The 18,280-nt window shown below is 41.4% G+C and overlaps 1 protein-coding gene and 1 long non-coding RNA gene across 7 annotated transcripts; one reads left to right on the forward strand and one right to left on the reverse strand.

Annotated features, from left to right (window-relative positions):
- Nucleotides 1-380: 380 nt before the first annotated feature.
- Nucleotides 381-15,057, reverse strand: LOC138982555 (bcl-2-like protein 1). Of its 6 annotated transcripts, none has more exons than XM_070355873.1 (3): nt 15,009-15,057; nt 6,515-7,092; nt 381-3,529 (listed from the first exon to the last, which is right to left on the reverse strand). In XM_070355873.1, the coding sequence occupies exons 1-3, from the start codon at nt 15,040-15,042 to the stop codon at nt 3,389-3,391; spliced, it is 753 nt and encodes a 250-aa protein (XP_070211974.1). In that variant the 5' UTR covers nt 15,043-15,057; the 3' UTR covers nt 381-3,388. The 6 variants fall into 6 exon arrangements, with proteins under 6 accessions (XP_070211974.1, XP_070211973.1, XP_070211972.1 ...); XM_070355872.1 differs by lacking the exon at nt 15,009-15,057 and adding an exon at nt 11,156-11,436 and having other exon boundaries at nt 6,515-7,089; XM_070355871.1 differs by lacking the exon at nt 15,009-15,057 and adding an exon at nt 11,156-11,436.
- Nucleotides 15,058-16,006: 949 nt separating this feature from the next.
- Nucleotides 16,007-17,950, forward strand: LOC138983342 (uncharacterized). The gene is made up of 2 exons (XR_011461088.1): nt 16,007-17,102; nt 17,400-17,950. It is a non-coding gene; the product is annotated as an uncharacterized lncRNA (long non-coding RNA).
- Nucleotides 17,951-18,280: the final 330 nt, after the last annotated feature.

Here is an 18,280-nt window from a genome sequence, read left to right on the forward strand (position 1 = left end):
CACTCTTTCTTTCTTTCTTTCTTTATTTGGTGTTTGACGTCGTTTTCAACCACGAAGGGTTATATCGCGACGGGGAAAGGGGGAAGATGGGATAGAGCCACTTGTTGAATTGTTTCTTGTTCACAAAAGCACTAATCAAAAAATTGCTCCAGGGGCTTGCAACGTAGTACAATATATGACCTTACTGGGAGAATGCAAGTTTCCAGTACAAAGGACTTAACATTTCTTACAAAACGTACACCCCTTTCCACTTCAAATCAAATGATTTGCAAATTGCAAAGGACGAAGAAACAGACACAGGTACTGCACAATACAACAACAAAACTGTGACAAAATGTCGCAATACATTACAAATTCAAACCACAATCGAACAATAGAACTGAAAAGTACAATTTTTATTCACGAAGGACTTTGCTAACAATGTTCAATTCAAATAAACTTCTGACACACAGCATGTTTTCATCGTCAACCCATACATGTAAAATATATGGCCACTTGGCTACACACCCAAATGCCACTAGGAAATACCATAAGATAAAGATCATTTCCTATAAAAGTGACAACATTCAAACGACTAACTATAAGATTGCTTGAAATGATGATCAAGTAATTGCACCTAAAAAGACATCGAAAGCACAAAAGAATAACCACAAGCTTATTTATCATATAAATATACTCAATAAAAAAATAAAATCAGTCGACGCACACAAATATATATTCATAAAATTAAAACGCACAAAAACAAACTGTGCACAAACCCTGTACTACTTGGTAGACATTTTAGAGCCATCTGATCGCCCACATCAGGAATTCGCGTGAAATAAATAAGCACAACACTCGATCTAAGCTCTATACATTTGTACAGGAAATTGATTTTCCAATGAAGTCTGATCGGTAACACTAACAAAACAAGGGTCGCCCAATCTACATAGGATGTAATACTGTGTAATATATGAAAGCACTTCTCCAAGAGCACAAAGACGGCCGTGCATATATGAATGTTCCACTCCAAATACGGACACGGTACACGTATAGCTAACTCAATCACCGATCGAAACAAAAGATGTTGTACAAAAAAGCGCCAACATCAACATAGCTGTACTGTTTATGTTCAGTAAAACATAACACTCCGCAATTTGTATTTCTCAATATTGTGTTTGTTGTTGTGTCCAATCATGCAGTGAATTTTGTTCTTAAAGTTTAAGAGCGAGACCTTACTTTCAGCTCGATATTTTCCAACCCCCTGTATTGATCTTCAAATGTCTGTAACGACTAAGGTAATCATGCGTGCAGTTTTGAAGTATCTCAGTACAGTACTACTGTTCAGTTTCTCTGCTTGACAGATTATTTTTTTTACAAGAGAAAAAATACTTATACCATAACAATATATACCAAACCGAAAATACAGCAAAAAAGAGTATAGAATGTACCCCCAAAATGTCCAATGAATTTCGTTTGCTCAAAATATCTTTCTTAGATTTTTTTTTTAGATTCCTTTCGAAGATTTGATCGGCATTTCAACCAGTTGCAACAAACAAAAAAAATTCAAAAACAAAAAAACACAGATCTTCTTAAACTGGAAGTCAGCAAGCAAGCCTCAGTATTAGAAAAAAATTCAGCTGAATAAAAAAAATAAAAAGCAGAGAAGCTTCTCATAAAAAAAAAGCAGCATTTCGCTTCACAGACATGTTGACATGTTCACATACGCCATTTCTCGGGGTCTCTCTTAAGTCTTGTACCTGATTTCTCTGTTATCACATGATCGGAGAAAAATGAATGGCAGGCAACAGCCAGAAAAACATGCATTGATCAGAACTGAGAAATGAGGTCACGTCAAGCCTCACTCTCCAGCTTCCAGCCTTCAAGCCTCTGGGAGCACGGAAAGGGACCTTCAATACCACTGAGGGACTCTTTAACTCACACCATTTCAAGACAGATCGAGGAGAGTGTGTGGGCTTTAAGACGGGTTGGGGTTGAATGGGGGGGAGGGGGGGGAGAGAGAGGGATTCGTGGAAAAGGGGACAAAACGCAATTACTAAAGGGCGAATGGCCTTTTCAAAACACAGTCAAGGGTTGATGAACTGGATTCATTAACGCACATGTTCGTTGGGCAAAAAAGGGACGGTGCCGCCAAACGTGCCGGCGTGCTAAGAGCTAACCCGATAATTTCAGCGATGGAAATAATTGGAGACTGATGGGATGAGACTGCAGGACTGCGAGAATAAGGTTACTAGTGAGAAAAAAATCCCTCATCAACACGCCCCCCCCCCCCCCCCTCCCTTTCCTTCCCAAACACTCCATGCACACACACGCATAGTTGACGCAAGACTTTCGATTTCTTCCTCGCAACAACCCTCCCATGCATTCAGGTCAAAACCACCTCTTTATCCTCCCTTCTGTCACCATCTCTTTTTGCCTCCTCTTCTCTTCAGTTATTTTATTACGACTTCAAATGATGTCGATATTTTTTGACTCAGTGGAAGGCTGTGTTTGGGTCTTGAACCGAACGGAACCATTGCTGGATCCCGGGAAGATCTGAGGTTTGTCACGTGGTCCCACAAGACCCATTTGGGGTCGCTGTCATCTCCATTACTCCCCCCCCCCCCCCCCCCCCCTCTCCCGCCGCTGACAGTTGAACTGCCGGCTTAGTTCGGATTCCAGAGGACCCGTTGTAGTGCAGAGAGGTGCAGAAGAGGGATGCCAGAGCATGAGAGGATGATTGTTATGAATGTAGAGGAACCAGCCCGATGATAACTAGGCTACAATTCACCACTTGCCCCTCTTCCCTCTTGTATTTCATTACACGCATACAGCAGCATACTCATACACTTTTCTTAACATGTTCATAATATGATTGAGAATCTCCTTTTGAGGTCATGCTCGAATATTGCACAAAAACTCTATCGAGTAAAGACAGGCATTAAAACATTCCCCTGTTTGTTCAAGATAACAGCTCAGAACAGGATCCAGTGTTCCAACTTCCATTTGTGTTAAAAGACACTCCCACTTTGGGTCGAAATGGAAAGCTCCCTGGCTGAACACTGCGGTATTTGTTCTGCATGGCGAACTTGGTTGGTATCCAAGGAATCCATAAAGAGCTCCCTCTCCCTGTCCAACTGTGTGTTACTAGCACTCAGTGACTAGTCACACTGTCACAAATTCAATTGGAAAAGAATGTGTTCGTTCCTGTGGGGTCTTTCTCGTTCAGGTCTTTTCTGATCTCTTCCTTTCATAACCTGTTTTTTTTCTCACGCTGCACACTCTGTTTCTTTGGTAAATTCCTTCACCACATTGCAGTAAAATGGTCCCAACAAAAAGCGACCAGCACAGGGGATGTCATATCAAACCTATCACGCAACACATCCACACACTCAGTAATTGTCTAATTCTATGATTTCTGAGACAGGAATGCACCTAAAGTCAAAATTCCCAGTCCGGCTGCTGCGAAACTGCAGATTTTCTTGAAAGATGGCCACGACTCATTGCCGCGTTTGTCCGGGCCGCCCTCGTAGAACTCCAAGAACCCTGCCTGCAACACAGAGAGTAAAAGAGACATTATTATTTTACCCTAGAATCAACGTCGACAAAGGTTATTTTACTCTTCAAATCAGATACATAATTTTACCCTTCAACATGAAGGGTTATTTAATCCTCCTCAACAAAGGTTTACTCTTCAACATAAAGGGTTATTCAATCCCCCTCAACAAAGGTTTACCCTTCAACATGAAGGGTTATTTAATCCTCCTCAACAAAGGTTTACCCTTCAACATAAAGGGTTATTCAATCCTCCTCAACAAAGGCTTACCGTTCAACATAGAGGGTTATTCAATCCTCCTCAACAAAGGTTTACCCTTCAACATAGAGGGTTATTCAATCCTCTTCAACAAAGGTTTACCCTTCAACATAAAGGGTTATTCAATCCTCCTCAACAAAGGTTTACCCTTCAACATAAAGGGTTATTTAATCCTCCTCACCAAAGGTTTACCCCTTCATGCACCCGTTACACACACACTCTCTCTCTCGGTCTCTCTCTGTGGACCAAAACTAATCATTTCTGAATAGTTCCTCTGGTCAAGAATACACCTGAACCACTGCTTCTACATTCCTCTTTCCACACAAGTCCCCCACTAACGAAGGCCAGTGTTAAAGAATAATGGGGGATGAAAGAGAAAGGGAAAGTCAATATTCTACTGCCCCACTGCCAAAATCCCCCCCAAGGTAGGGCTCAAAATAGCTGACAGGGCATTGGCAACACACACAAACGAGCGAGTGTGTGTGTTGGCAGTGATACTGGTAGTGAAGAGAGTTTTTAGCTGAGGCGGTGGTTGTAGAAACTGATGATGGCTATGCACAGAGGGTGGTAGTGTTTTGATAATGTCGGCGGTTGCTGTTAGCTCTGCCTGCCAATCTGCTGTCTGCTTCTGACAGTTAATTACAAGATCTACCTTACCAACACTAATCTTGCACTTTGCTTCTCTCTCTGTCCTCTGAGACATAATTTCAACCTAATTACTACAGTTATCTAATATCTACAGGTCTCCATGCTCTCTATCTTGACTTCTGACCCCTGTTATACCATTCATTACAAGCTCTACCTTCCATACACTTAGCTTGTACTTAGCTCCTCTCTCTGTACTCAGAGACATAATTTGAACCAAATTACTACAGTTATCCAATATCTACCTACCTCACCTGCTCTCTATCTTCTGACAGTCAATTGCAAGCTCTACCTTCCCTACACTAATGGAGTACTTAGCCCTTCTATGCCCGAGACAGAATTCCAACTACATTACAACACTTATCAAATATCCAGTCTCTGAAAAACTAAAAAAAAAAAATAATAATAATACCTCTGTCTGCTGATTGACAAAGTTACATTCTGAATCTAAACAAAACTTGAAATGTGTATACTGTGTGTGCATGTGTGTTTGTGTGTGTGTGTGCACATGTGTTTCTGTCTGCCTCTGTTTCCATGCATACGTCTGTGTACGTATTAATAGGTTACCGTAAGAAATGAATAAGAGGAGAAGAGGACTGCTGAATGACTGTCACTTGTGTCAGAGCTAAAAATATATAATCCAGCCTACACTTTTTTCAGCTGAACAAAAAAAGCACATTCCTCCCAACAATAAAATGTTCACTGTCCAGTCCACCGAAAAAAATCTCTCTCCCTTCCCTTGAACAACTTTCCCCCTTTAAGAGTTGCTGAGTAAGAGTGTAAACTGTAATCGATCACATTGAATGTCTTATGTCAACTTAACGAAAGTTGCATTCCTTTTCAACCATGGCTAAGCAAAGCCCTTGCAAATAATCGGCCAACACTGTGGTACATGTACACCTTTTTGGCCCAGGTTCAACTATTTAGGCTATAATTTCACAATGCTTAGTGGTCCATGGGATGTAGGCTGTCAGGCCCCTAGAGCTGTCCAAGTGTACCCTAGAGCTGTCCAAGTGTCATACTTAGCCAACTAAGAAGTGTATTGTAGCACACTCTGGCACACTAGGTGATAAAGCAGGTCAGCTGATAAAATGACATAAAATGAAATAAATAAAAATATTTACAGACAAATGTGTGCACACAGCTTTTGTCAAGTCAATGTCAAACTGAATTGTCATTCAGTGCTTTGACTGCATAAATAGTACGACTGTGGCCATAATAAGATAACCATAAAGTTGGCAGTCTCTTTGTTTTTGGATTTGACATAAAATGAGTTCTCTGCTGTTTCACGCCAAGAACATTATATGGACCTGTAAATGTAAGGCTATATAGCCAATCCCCCTGTGTGGGGCACAGTCTTGTATACATTACATAGATCTTATTATGGCCACAGTCGTACTAATTATGCAGTCAAAGCACTGAATGACAATTCAGTTTGACATTGACTTGACAAAAGCTGTGTGCACACATTTGTCTGTAAAAATTTTTATTTACGAATAACAATAAAGTGAGGACACATTTTCAACACTGAAAAAATAAAAATAAAGACTTGATACAGCTAGTTTACAGAAAATACTTTAGAAGCTTGAAGTTGAAGTATAAGGTCATAGTCTCATACTGTTTTACAATCTCAATTTCACAAAATGTTGTCCTAGCCAAAGACTTGCCGTGCACACAACAGAAATCAGCATTGAATGATTGATTTAATACTGGACATCTGAGAACTTTTTTCATAAAATGTTCATGATTGAGAAATGTCGAATATGCTGTTTGACTTTGATAAATAATTACTAACTGTAACAGTGTCATAAAAAATGCTCTGGGTTGTGGTTGCAAATCTCCGGGAAGTATCACTATCAAGACTAAAAATGGAACTGAAGGAAGGAGTGGGAAGATTTAATCAATCATCGGTGCACACTGTAGTGCACACGCGCCTTGCGTCAATCATGTCGTCTGCTCTGCATAATGCATGCAAGAGCCCTGCAATATGCCGGCGATTGTCTGGTGCACACAATTTGCAACCAGCATGAGCGAAGTACGGGAGAAACTCACTGAAATGAAATGCACGAAACTTACCCATCCATTATTTTCAGCTATCCAGGGTTTGAGGGTAGTGTCCACATAGGTAGTGACCCAGTCCACGATAGAACAGACGAGCTGTGGCATAGACTGCTGAACACACCGCACCGCCAGTTTTCCTCCGAAACCAAACAGTGCCACAACCCTACCCCAGTTTACACCGTCTTTGAAAATCTCGTTCACAATCGTCGTAAATGTCTGGTACGCCGTGTCGGGCGTTATGTGAAGATGGTTGATCATGTCGTCGAAAGCCTGGCTGAACCTGCTCTCGAATTCGTCGCCGAGAGCTCTCATGGCTCGCTGAATTTCGTTGGGAGTGACATCCCTCTGTCCGTTCTGCCAAGAGAGGCCATTGCTATCGAGACGATAGCGTATGTAGTCTTCCACTATCGTACGTGAACTGTCAACATCCATGACACCGGGGCTGTTGTTATTGATGTACATCTTGGGTATTCCAGAGCATGGTGAAGGTGTATTCCGAGTCGTTCTCGACTGTTCGCCTCTTACTCCGCTCCTTCGCCCAAGAACGTCTCCATTTCGTGAACCAGCGAACGAGCCGCGGCTACGGTCGTCTGCTGAATGAAACACAAAGGTTACAGGTCAAATCAAAGGAACAGCCAGCCAATCAGATGAGCCGGTACTTACACCTGCTCTACAACGCCGATTTTCTACGAGAAAAAGAATGAAAGCTTGCATTGCCGTTGTATTGGAGCATATTGAGTATATTTCATCTGTGTTTATTTAACGATTTCACACATTTTAGTGGTCAGAAGCCAAGGATAGCGGCGTAAACAAGTACAAGGTCAAGGCAACTCCACCGCCACACCATTTGGCTGAAACAACACTCGCACGCTCAGCGCAGAAGCACAGGGAGAAAGATAGCCAGGTTCAGAGAAGCCGGCGGCGCGCTCGTCTTGTTCTTGAAACAATATCTGTCGGTTCTAGAACCAAACCCAGAAATGGCTACGCATTGCAGATCTACTCATTAATCACCTGATGTAGACTTTGTCGCATTGATGAAAACTCGGCCACGCCTCAATATGACCCGCCTTACCCGCAGTAATCATCGACTGAATCAGTGCATGTAATAGTATCATTCAACTCGCAGTGTTCCAAGCTCACAGACTGTCATTATATAAATTATGTCAACTTACTGCCGAGTTTGTGAAAATTCAGTTAGGTATTCGAACATACTGAGGCGGTTTCTGTGACTGACATTTTGAAGTTTGATAGCTTTGGCTTTCCGCGTATCCGCACCGTGCATGCATGTGTAATTCAAGTTCTTTGTTGAGCGCCTGTGCCAACTGTATTTTGTCCCTCCGGTGTCACGATTTCATCTTTCGCCTGTGTACATATTTCCCCCTCGACATATACTTAAGATTGAAATGTTGTTTCCTGGTAAAATTAAGAAGTGAAATTATTTAAGGACGAAAAGCATGTCAGTTTCTTGCATGTGAAGAAAATTGGTGGTAAAATGTAATAGATTTCACCCCCAAAATCGAATTCTTCGAAAACGTGTACTGAGTGGTTACGTCCCTTGAGTAAGAAGGAAAACATTTTAGGATGAATCAAATTTCTAAGTTAAATAAAACAAATTGGTTGGACAAATTTGGCCCCATGAATGTAAGGTACACAAGGTCGCTCATCAGTACTATCGAAGGGTGTTTTTTGTTCAGTGTAGAGTTTATACTAGATCAACGAGGCCGAGAAGCGAAATATCAACACGGCGAAAGATGAAAACGTCACACCGGCACGTACAAAAGAATGGTGTTATGATACTTGCTTTAGATTTGCACGCACTAGTTTCGCAGTACTTTGCCTGATTTCCTAGTTATCGGCTTTGGAATTACTGCAGTCTTTTTTTATAGACAGAGTATTGTTTGCTTTGTCAAGCATGTCAAGAGCCTGTTTTATTGCAATTTAAATACATTGTAAATAAACTGACAAGTAATTGACATTAACAAAAATAGCAGTAGCCTACCAGTTCAACCATTATATACATCTTCAAAAAAATCAGTTTATTTAAAATTCAATCAATCTTTAAAACATAAACTTCACCTTATTAGCCTGCTGGAGCTTTTAATGTCAACGAAATCACAAGTCGTAATCTAAAAATATTTATTTGATATATAAAAATATATTTTAGAAAGTCGTCGCTGAAATGCGCATCTTTGACAAAATACATAATTGCTTCTTTGAAATACGCGAGAGGAAATGGTGACCAAACTACTAGTAATGCCATACTGTAGCTTTCAATCAAAGTGAGCAACAACAAAAAAGTTCTTTTACCTGCAATGTTGCGCGATGTGATTCCCATTTGTGAGGATCGAGCACCTTTTGAGTTGTTTGAAACGCAGTCTAAGTTAAAGTTAGGATGCATTCAAACGCCTTTCACAATTTATATATATAAGACCGTCGGGGTATTACCCTTGACTCTCAGCTCGTACAGTTCTTTTCCGTCACATTCAAATTGCCCACAGCAGCTTTCGAATTCACGTGTAGCCTACCTCGTTTGACTCGATTTGAGCAAATGCGGAAATGTGTTAGAAGTCGGTGATTTTTCTTAACTCTTGTGGAGAGCGGAAAATTATCAGCTGGTTTAACCCAGATAAACATGCAGCACAACAGATGACACAATCGAGAACATTCTATTTGGGGCAGTCGGGCCGGGTCACCTTTCGTGTGCGTGGTGCGGTTTCGGCCGGCTCACTCTCTGCTAACTGCAGACGGTTCTATATTTATCCGCGTGCACCAGGTGTTTTTTCGATTTATTTTAAGTCTGCATGCTGTTTACAAACAAAAACAGCGTGTTGATGAAAACATATTATTTACTTACTTCTGGTTTGGGGGAGAAAAAAACGTACATGTCTTGTTGGCTGGTCGGTGAGTTTTGAGGTGCAGTCGTTGGCGGTCACAGAGATATCTCTGTGGTGGCGGTCCTCGCCAAAGTCAGAGCTATTTTTAGCTACTTTGTAATATTCCTCCCAGTCAGTGTCGGCGAGTGTGTGTGTGTGCGTTTCAGTGTGTGTGTGTGTGTGTGTGCTTGCATAATCGTGTGTGTTCTTTTTTTTTTGACGGGAGGTGGGGGGGGGGGGGGCATATAAAGCTCCGCAAACGTATTACTTCCGTTGAATTTGTTTGTCAATAATCATGTTTTCTTTGGTTTTGAAATCGATATATCGATGGTGTCAGTGCGTTTGTATGCACGTGTCTACTAGCCATGGTCTTCACAGGAGGAGTGTCAGTCAATGACATGCTTTCAATGATTTGTTTGCGTGCACTTCAAAAGAAACCACGCCATTTCTTCTACGTTTAGGGAGGGGCAGGTGTCAATGCCCGCTAAGTTAAAACTGACATACTTAGTGATAGGCCTATTCCCGCGGTACGCAGTTTTGACACATGTAGGCCGCCGCATAGGCCTACAACGAGTCAGTCGGGTCCATTCACCTCCCGAAAATGACGTTTGAAATTGACCCAGCCGCGTTTCACATGATTCAAAATCAAGCTCTTTCCACTAAACAGTAAGTCCAGTGACGCGGTCGACAAGTGTATAATTCTCTCAAAGTCAAAACCGTTTGTACCCTCGAAATGGCTGTCACATATATTATTACGCAAGCTTTAAGAACAAGTCAGTATTTTGGAGCTTTAATTAGTGTTTTAAGAAATCAAAGGAAACACATAATCGGATAATACTGTCATTCTAATCCAATTCGGCACCATAAATAACCTATCATACCATGGTACCATGCTTAGCCTATTAATAATTGACAAGAAGTAAGCCTACGGCTAATCCTCGGACCTTTTACTTTTTAAGTTACATTAATTCCTTCTCATCAGTATAACCCATTATGTCAGCCACCACCACAGATCTGTCAAGGCATTTTTTTTTACTTGAGACTAAGAGCGTCCTTCAACACTTGAACACATACTACAATTCAAAACCTGGTTACTTTCTGTGAAAAATGGGAAATTGTTGCTGAATTTATTCCGAAGCTGACACAAGTGTCCGAATTGCGACATCAATGGTACAGAAACATTTTCAGTATGCACAGAACACAGCCAGGCTGTTGCTTGTTGTTATGTATTCAAGTAGAAATATGCTCTCATTCTGTGTAAAAGCCGGCGTGGACACATCTGTGATGGTGGACGTACACGATCGTTCGATTCACACAGGAAGAAATATATTTCAAGTAATCTACAACTCCGTGCTCAAGGTAGTTTTTGTGAAGTTGAGATACAATCTAATTTCCCAGGTTGACAAAATAAAGTTGTGTAATTGTATTGTATTGTATTGTGTTGTGTTGTGTTGTATTGTATTGTGTTGTGTTGTATTGTATTGTATTGTATTGTATTGCACGGTATGATTTTGTATGGTATGGTATGGTATGGTATTGTATTGTAGGCCTATTGTATTGTAAACTCCGGCAATATGTTATAATATCAAATTTAGAGTAGCACAATTTAAACTGGCCGAGCCTCGGACGAAAGCCCCCCACCCAAAACCTAGCTACTAAGGGCCTGGCGAAAATCAGTTTCATGTTTCTTTCTAAACAATTAATTGCTTGACTAAACAAATTAAATACAACGAATATCAATGTTTTACATGTATATTCACATACACCAAACTCTTATTCTTACCGTTCCTGAGGGTCTCAGCCCGGAGTGAATAGTAATTAGGTGACATTGACGAAAGCATCATCAGGCTTTGATTCAGATTCCTTCACTTTTCCAGAGAAGATTAAGAGTCAGATTTGACCTCTGGTGGGCTCACTGAATCTGTGTCTTGGTATGCTGTTCAACTCGATTTTGACCGTCACTGAAGCTCACTAGCTACACCATACACTGTGCGTGTGTGCACACGCATGACTAATACATAGATAGGTCTAGGATGTTTATCATTCAATCACGATTCGCCGCCTGTGCGTTAATGCAGATACACAGAAAGTCAGTCAGTTAAACCTTCCGGATCTTCTCTCAGTCTCAGTCATTAGGCCAGTTACCAGTTACAGAGTGGGATCCGCTGATAGGCTACTTATTTTAAGAAGGAAATTGTTTTCCTTAGACAGACAGACAAAATACATTAGTGTCCTATAGGCATATATTATTAGCCTCTTAAGGACATGATTTGGGTGTGTTTTCGTTTGGTGGTAACTTGTGCTTTTATTGCCCATTTTCGGTGACATTTTGGTGCAAAGAAGTGTAATTTAAAACAGTCACCGCTGCGAAGAAGTAAGAAAGTAAGTCGTATGTGAGTAATAACTGTCTGATTAACTAAGAAAGCATACAAATGAAAACTTCGTTTATGTCTTTAAAAACTGACTCATCCGATGTTATCTACCGAGCAGCCTTGCTTGTCAAACGCTGTAAACAACAGTGTTACTGTCTGCTCATAATCAACGCTCAGGAAGAAAACATCCACACGTATCTGCCGCGAACCAGATCTCAGTCACTAATTCTGGGCTGGTGCGTATCCCTGTGCGTTCCGTATAAACAGTGTCTGAGGTGACCTATAGACAGCGCACGTCATGGTACCCGGTTAATGTACCCCTTTACATTCTTGTCATGGGTGACCGATTTCAGTCTGTGCCAAGGTGGTAAGTCTCGTGCGTTCCGATTCATTCAAAGATGCAAAGATTTTCGTTGTTGATACAAAGAGACTTGACGCTCACTTTCTGCACGCTGAGAACGCCACTTCCTACAGTGACGCTGAGAACGTTCAAAAATACCATCAAAATATTAATTCTGCCCTACAGCGTTTTAGTTGGTCCATGATGGGTCCAACTATTTGCTATTTTTCATCAATGAACATAATGCCACAGCAAAACATATTTAACCAAATTGTACTTGGTGGTTTATGTTGAGAGTGAAGTTTTAAGATTATCTTTTTAAGAAGTTCAGGCTATCCAAATAATCTAATTTGCAGGCTTAGGTTCCCAGTTAGCTACCACACAAAAACCACCAAGTGCAGTGACATATGTGTACAGTACAGAGTAGGGCAACCGAGCTTGACTCATTTGTGCAATTCAATTATAAGTTGATCAAAATGCTAATCGGGTCGATTGAAAATTAAGCAGATTAAGATAATACCCTCCTGCTGCAGATGTTATGCACACACACAAAAAAAAAAAAAAAAAAAAGCAAACAAACAAACAAACAAACCACCGGTTAGGCTAATAAGTTGGGGGTCTACGTGACACCTTGCGACTCCTGAGACTTGGCTGTAAACAACAATTCGCAAATGCAGTGATGTCAACGGTGAAAGGAAACCCTTGGTATCAGCCGAAATCGTGCCCACAATGTCAGTGTCCCTTCATGATAGGTAGATTTTGCCGGTCATGTCCGAGAAAGGAGACGGCAGGGACCACATTCATATATGTTCACTGACAAATAAGTGACATTTTGAAACCCACAAAAAAAAATTCGAAAAAGGATAAAACTATGGACGTTCAAGCCTAACTTCCGCATCATAGTCTACTTAACGATGATCACCTCGGACGTTCGGTTATTGATTGTCTTTGACCGAATCGGGCGCAATAGGATCCTGCATTTCCGGCCCACAAGCAGGTTCCTAGTCTTTGACTAAAAGTACAAAACCGTCGGCACTGAATATATTTACACCAAATGCTGTTAGAATCGAAAACAAGAATATAGCAGACGGTATTCAAATTCAGGATCAATTGGGAGACTAAGCCTACGCACGCACGCACGCACGCACGCACACACACACACACACACACACACACACACACACACACTGACACACACACTGACACACACACACAAGCCAAATTATGATTCATGAGAAGATCCGACAAAACCAAACAGGGCTTAACGATTATTTAGCAGACGAATAAACACAGGCGACAGCGTGGGAAAGTGTAGAAATAAAATAGAAAAGTGTGCACATCTAAACAAATATTCCCCGTTCATTGTTCCAAATGTTCCCGCTGACACCAATAAAACGTTGGGCGGTGCAAACACAGACAGTAGGACATCCATATTCATCGAACCCTTATAACATGCACACTATATCTGGTCCCAAAGCGACTATAGCTGCCAAGTGACAACGACTGATAAAACTGATATCAGTTACAAGGCACAGTCCTTCCCGTAAAACGAGTTCTGCTTGGCATTATCTCAGCTCTGCCTACAGGATTTTATGTGGAATAACGCTATCCCTTTTCTTGGACGCTTACCAAAAATCATCACCGAGCTTGACTACTTCATGTGCAAATTTTAATTTAAAAAAAATCTTTTTTTTTTCTTTCTTTCTTTTTTTCTTTCTTTCTTTTTTTCTTTCTTTTTTTCTTTCTTTCTTTTTTTCTTTCTTTCTTCCTTTCTTCCTTTCTTGCTCTCCAAAATTCCTAGTCTGCGCAGAAAGCAACCAGGCTGGTGGTGGTTTATGATATGGGTCCAAGTAGGGGCCTTATCCCATGTAAAATTCTGGACAAATCTGAGATATAGTGATCCCGAATGGAAGGACTGTGTCTTTAACAGTTCAATAACTCTGAGGATAAAAAACAAAAATGCAAAAGGAGAAAATGATTCGTTGGATTACCGAGTGTTTTATCTACATTTGCAGCAGTGAGGTGATAATCAACAAACTAAGAATTATACTTGGGGATTGTTACTGACGATGTTCTGTATTTTGCGCCACAAGTATAACTCGTTTAGACTGACAGGTAGTTAAATAGTTAGACAGTGAGTAAGTCACAGTCAGTTAGTTATATCGAGTGCTTGTGAAAACCGTCGAGCACTCAAGCTTAAACATCTGTTTGGTCAATAGACGGGCGCTGTGGCGGGGTGGTAAGACGTCGGCCTCTTAATCAGAAGGTCGAGGGTTCGAATCCCGGTCGCGGCCGCCTGGTGGGTTAAGTGTGGAGATTTTTCCGATCTCCCAGGTCAACTTATGTGCAGACCTGCTAGTGGCTTATCCCCCTTCGTGTGTACACGCAAGCACAAGACCAAGTGCGCACGGAAAAGATCCTGTAATCCATGTCAGAGTTCGGTGGGTTATAGAAACACGAAAATATCCAGCATGCTTCCTCCGAAAGCGGCGTATGGCTGCCTTAATGGCGGGGGAAAAACGGTCATACACGTAAAATTCCACTCGTGGAAAAAAACACGAGTGTACGTGGGAGTTTCAGCCCGGCGCCCACGAACGCAGAAGAAGAAAAGAAGAAGAAGAAGTTTGGTCAACGCATAGCATGTATAGTTTTTGCGTACAGAACACCAGTGATGGTTTATAGCCGCCTTGCTCTAGACAAAAAGAAGACGAGAAAAATAAAATAAAATAAAATGAAAATGAACATTGACAGATAGGCTGCTTTGTCCAGTTTCAAAAAAAATTATCGTCCCCATCAATCACCGTTTGTGTCAAATCATTTACAATTCGTGGAAATATCCCTTTCAATGTCACAAAGACTAAAAAAAAAAATGTAAAAAGTGCATTCCCTCATCGAGAAAAATTAAGATTAATAGTGATGCTCACCAGTTGTCGATCTGAACAATAAGCAAAATGCCATTTTTGGCGTTGAGTAGTTCAGTTACCAAGGCAGCCAGTGGTCATAAACTTGTCACATCAGATTCAGAATACTTCTGACGTTCCCTTGGCCCCAAAAAATCATTTATAAAATGCACCATGCCCTTTCATCATTACGCTACACAGAGTTCATCTTCCCACGTGATTCAGGTTTTGTATCCGATTTTGTGGGAAGTTCCATTTACACTGATTCAATATTCCCAAACTGACAAATGCAGGAAATGTCCCATGATAAAATCAAATTTAATATCCTGAGCGGAACTATGTGACCTTTTTGTTTTCGACTTTGTTCAGTAAAATCGCAATGATTGACTGGAAAATGTAAAAACCGTTCCGTTTTCCTTGATCTAAAGTCGGATGTTCTTTTTACCTTTTCGATTACTCGACAACTCAATTGGTTTGACCATAGATGTGTATTGACAAAATAGTATAGCTTGAAAAAACCCGTTCCTTTCGGTATGAATGTCTACAACAGGATTTCCTGTTCTGCGGCCCAATTTTTTGTCTACAGTCTCCGCTTGAATCCCTGTTTCCTGTGCATTGCTCACACTAAAGTCTCTTTGCATTGTTGTAACTGAGAAAGCGAAGTTCAGGTTGTCTATGTTTAGCGCTTTGAGCAGGGTTTAACCCTGGATACACGCGCTTTATAAATACTATGCATTATTATTATTATTATTATTATTATTATTATTATTATTATGTTTAAAGGATTCTTGCATATCGATCTCTACATCAAAATAGGGCTCTTTCGTGTATAGTGCACAGTGATAGCTAATGCTTAAACGGTTAGTGCCACAAAGCACCTGATTTAACTTTTAATAGGCAAAGCATCACCGAATACATAGTCTACACTTCAACAAAGAAAGTTAAAAAACAAAAACCAAATTATAGGATGAAGAAAGAAAGAAACAAAGACCCAGAAGGTCGTGATTCGATATGAACTGATATTAACGCTGAGCGGCACCTAATTTCCCACACTGAGTTGCTCGACATAGAATTAATGTTCACGCTGTTTTCACTTTCTGATCACAATGAATCACTTGCCTGGTAATCGTGAACGGCAAACTCAGCTCTAAGTTATTGGAAGCCTTGTCCCCTCAGACGTAAGTCAAAGTAGTTACTGTCTACTGAACTTGGAGTCACCGTGAAACTCAGCAGATTTCTCTCGGCAGACAATCTGGTGTGTTCAGCCTCCTGAAACACAATGAGTATGGAGCCGGCAGGACTACAGCAAGACGAGTGGAATTGGTCTCTATAGGACACTCCAAACGGTACAATCAACCTTAACTTGACCGAAACTGCATAATGTTGTCCTGGTGAGCCCGGGCGCTACCCGCCATATAACGTCTAAAAAGCCACTGTGTGCAGCGGGACTCCTTTTTTCAGACCTCACAACTGATTTAAGACGTCCTCCCTTTAAGACCTTGTTTTCCAGGTTTTCTGTTCAAAGCGGCGGCTTCTGTACATTCACCTCTGTCACGATCTAGTGACATAGACCAAGAAAGTGTCACTCAGTAGGGTGCCTTCTCTTGGTCAATTGCGACTGAAAGCGCCTGTGCGTGAGTGACGGGGCTATGCAGCAGAGTTTTGCTGACAGCGCGACCACGGATGGTTTGTGCCGCACGGTTTTTTCGGGGATAATTTTGCTATCGGGGCAGAATTGTGGATAGCTGAACTTGTTAGGTGACAAGGTTAGTCACGTGTTATTCTCAAGGTTGTCTGTCTGAGACACGGTAACTGGGCACTTGACACTCAGCGGCAGAAGAAGAAGGATCGAATACGACGGTTTCTAGAGTATGATGGATTTCACCGGATAGAATATTCGGCACTCTAGGGGAACTTCAGCGAGTTATCACCTTCTCACTGCCACATGTTTTGCTGAGGACGAGTCGTCAAATCTTTCCTTCGTCGTGCGATGGTTTTCGCATAAGTATTCGACAAGGGGTTTCTGGATGTTGTTGTCACTGTTGACGAACAGAGGCCATTCCAGGGAGGAAGCGGGTTTTGCTTCCATGAGAGTGCTACATTCATAGGCTGTTTGAGGTAATAAATCATTATTTAACGCTGTTGACGAGTCTGTGTTTGTGGAATGAAATACTCTCTGTTGTTCTCTCCAGGTTAGCGCATAATTTGCTCTCTGTGACGCTAAAATACTAATCTGTATATGGTTTTTGCAGATAGGGAGAGAAAGACGAAAAGACGGCTGTTTTGTTGTTGTGAAAAGTCCATTAATTTTGTGCAGGCCCACGTGCTCGATGAGATATGTAAAGATGACATGTTTAAAGGTGGAGGGTGAGGGGTAGCTGACATGTTTAGTGCACCGATGCTTTCTGTTTGCAGCCTTCGTTTTCCTAACTTCTGTTCGGCTGCCTTTTGGGGGACCACGCTAACCAGCACACCGGCTAACCAGCGAACCGGCTAACCAGCTAACCAGCGAACCGGCTAACCAGCTAACCAGCGACTGGGTGCGGCGCCTGATGCCTCCACAGTTCCCTGCTTCGTCACCACGCTAACCAGCACTTCATTCGACGGAGCAGTTGTGGAGGCTAAAAGACTAATTACAGGACGTCCACCCAGTGGCGAAAGAAAGCTAAGTGCACCATGTCTTATGCACCCCGTTGACCACCGTTGTCTTTTATGTTATCTGTGATTATTTTCGAGTAGTGACAACGTGGGGTGTGAGACACCTGCATTAATTAGCACTTTTGAGCAGAACAGTCGTATTTTCTTATCTTTACACGGGATCAGCGTGTTACTATAATTTTCTATTCTAACTGGCATTTTGTCAGTGACCATTGGTTTTTACGTTTTGTGGAACGTAAAAGAACATATTTTGAGTGAAGTCTCGAGGGAGGTGGCGAGTTTTTACATAAACAGGCGTCTGAAACTTATACTTTTGTTGTCTCTATTTAATTGTATGACTGCGAGAGTGGATCGTGGTGTGGTTAGTTAGTTAGTAGTAACTAACCGTTTCATAATCACCTTAAGTGATATATTGAAACGTGACAACCTCCATTTTTAAGACTCATTTTGTCAGACCTGGTTTTCTCAGATGTGTGGACGTCTTGTAAGGGGTTTTTCAATGTAGCCTGAAAATCAGTGGCATGGGGAAACTCCATGAGACGGTCACGTGGCAAAAGAATGCGTCGAGTATATTAAATATACGGGGTGGTCCCCCCAAAAAAGCCCTATTTTCTTTTTGATCTCATTTTTGACTGCGA

Source organism: Littorina saxatilis, linkage group LG12 (genome assembly GCF_037325665.1).
Source record: "Littorina saxatilis isolate snail1 linkage group LG12, US_GU_Lsax_2.0, whole genome shotgun sequence".
Lineage (NCBI taxonomy): Eukaryota > Metazoa > Mollusca > Gastropoda > Littorinimorpha > Littorinidae > Littorina > Littorina saxatilis.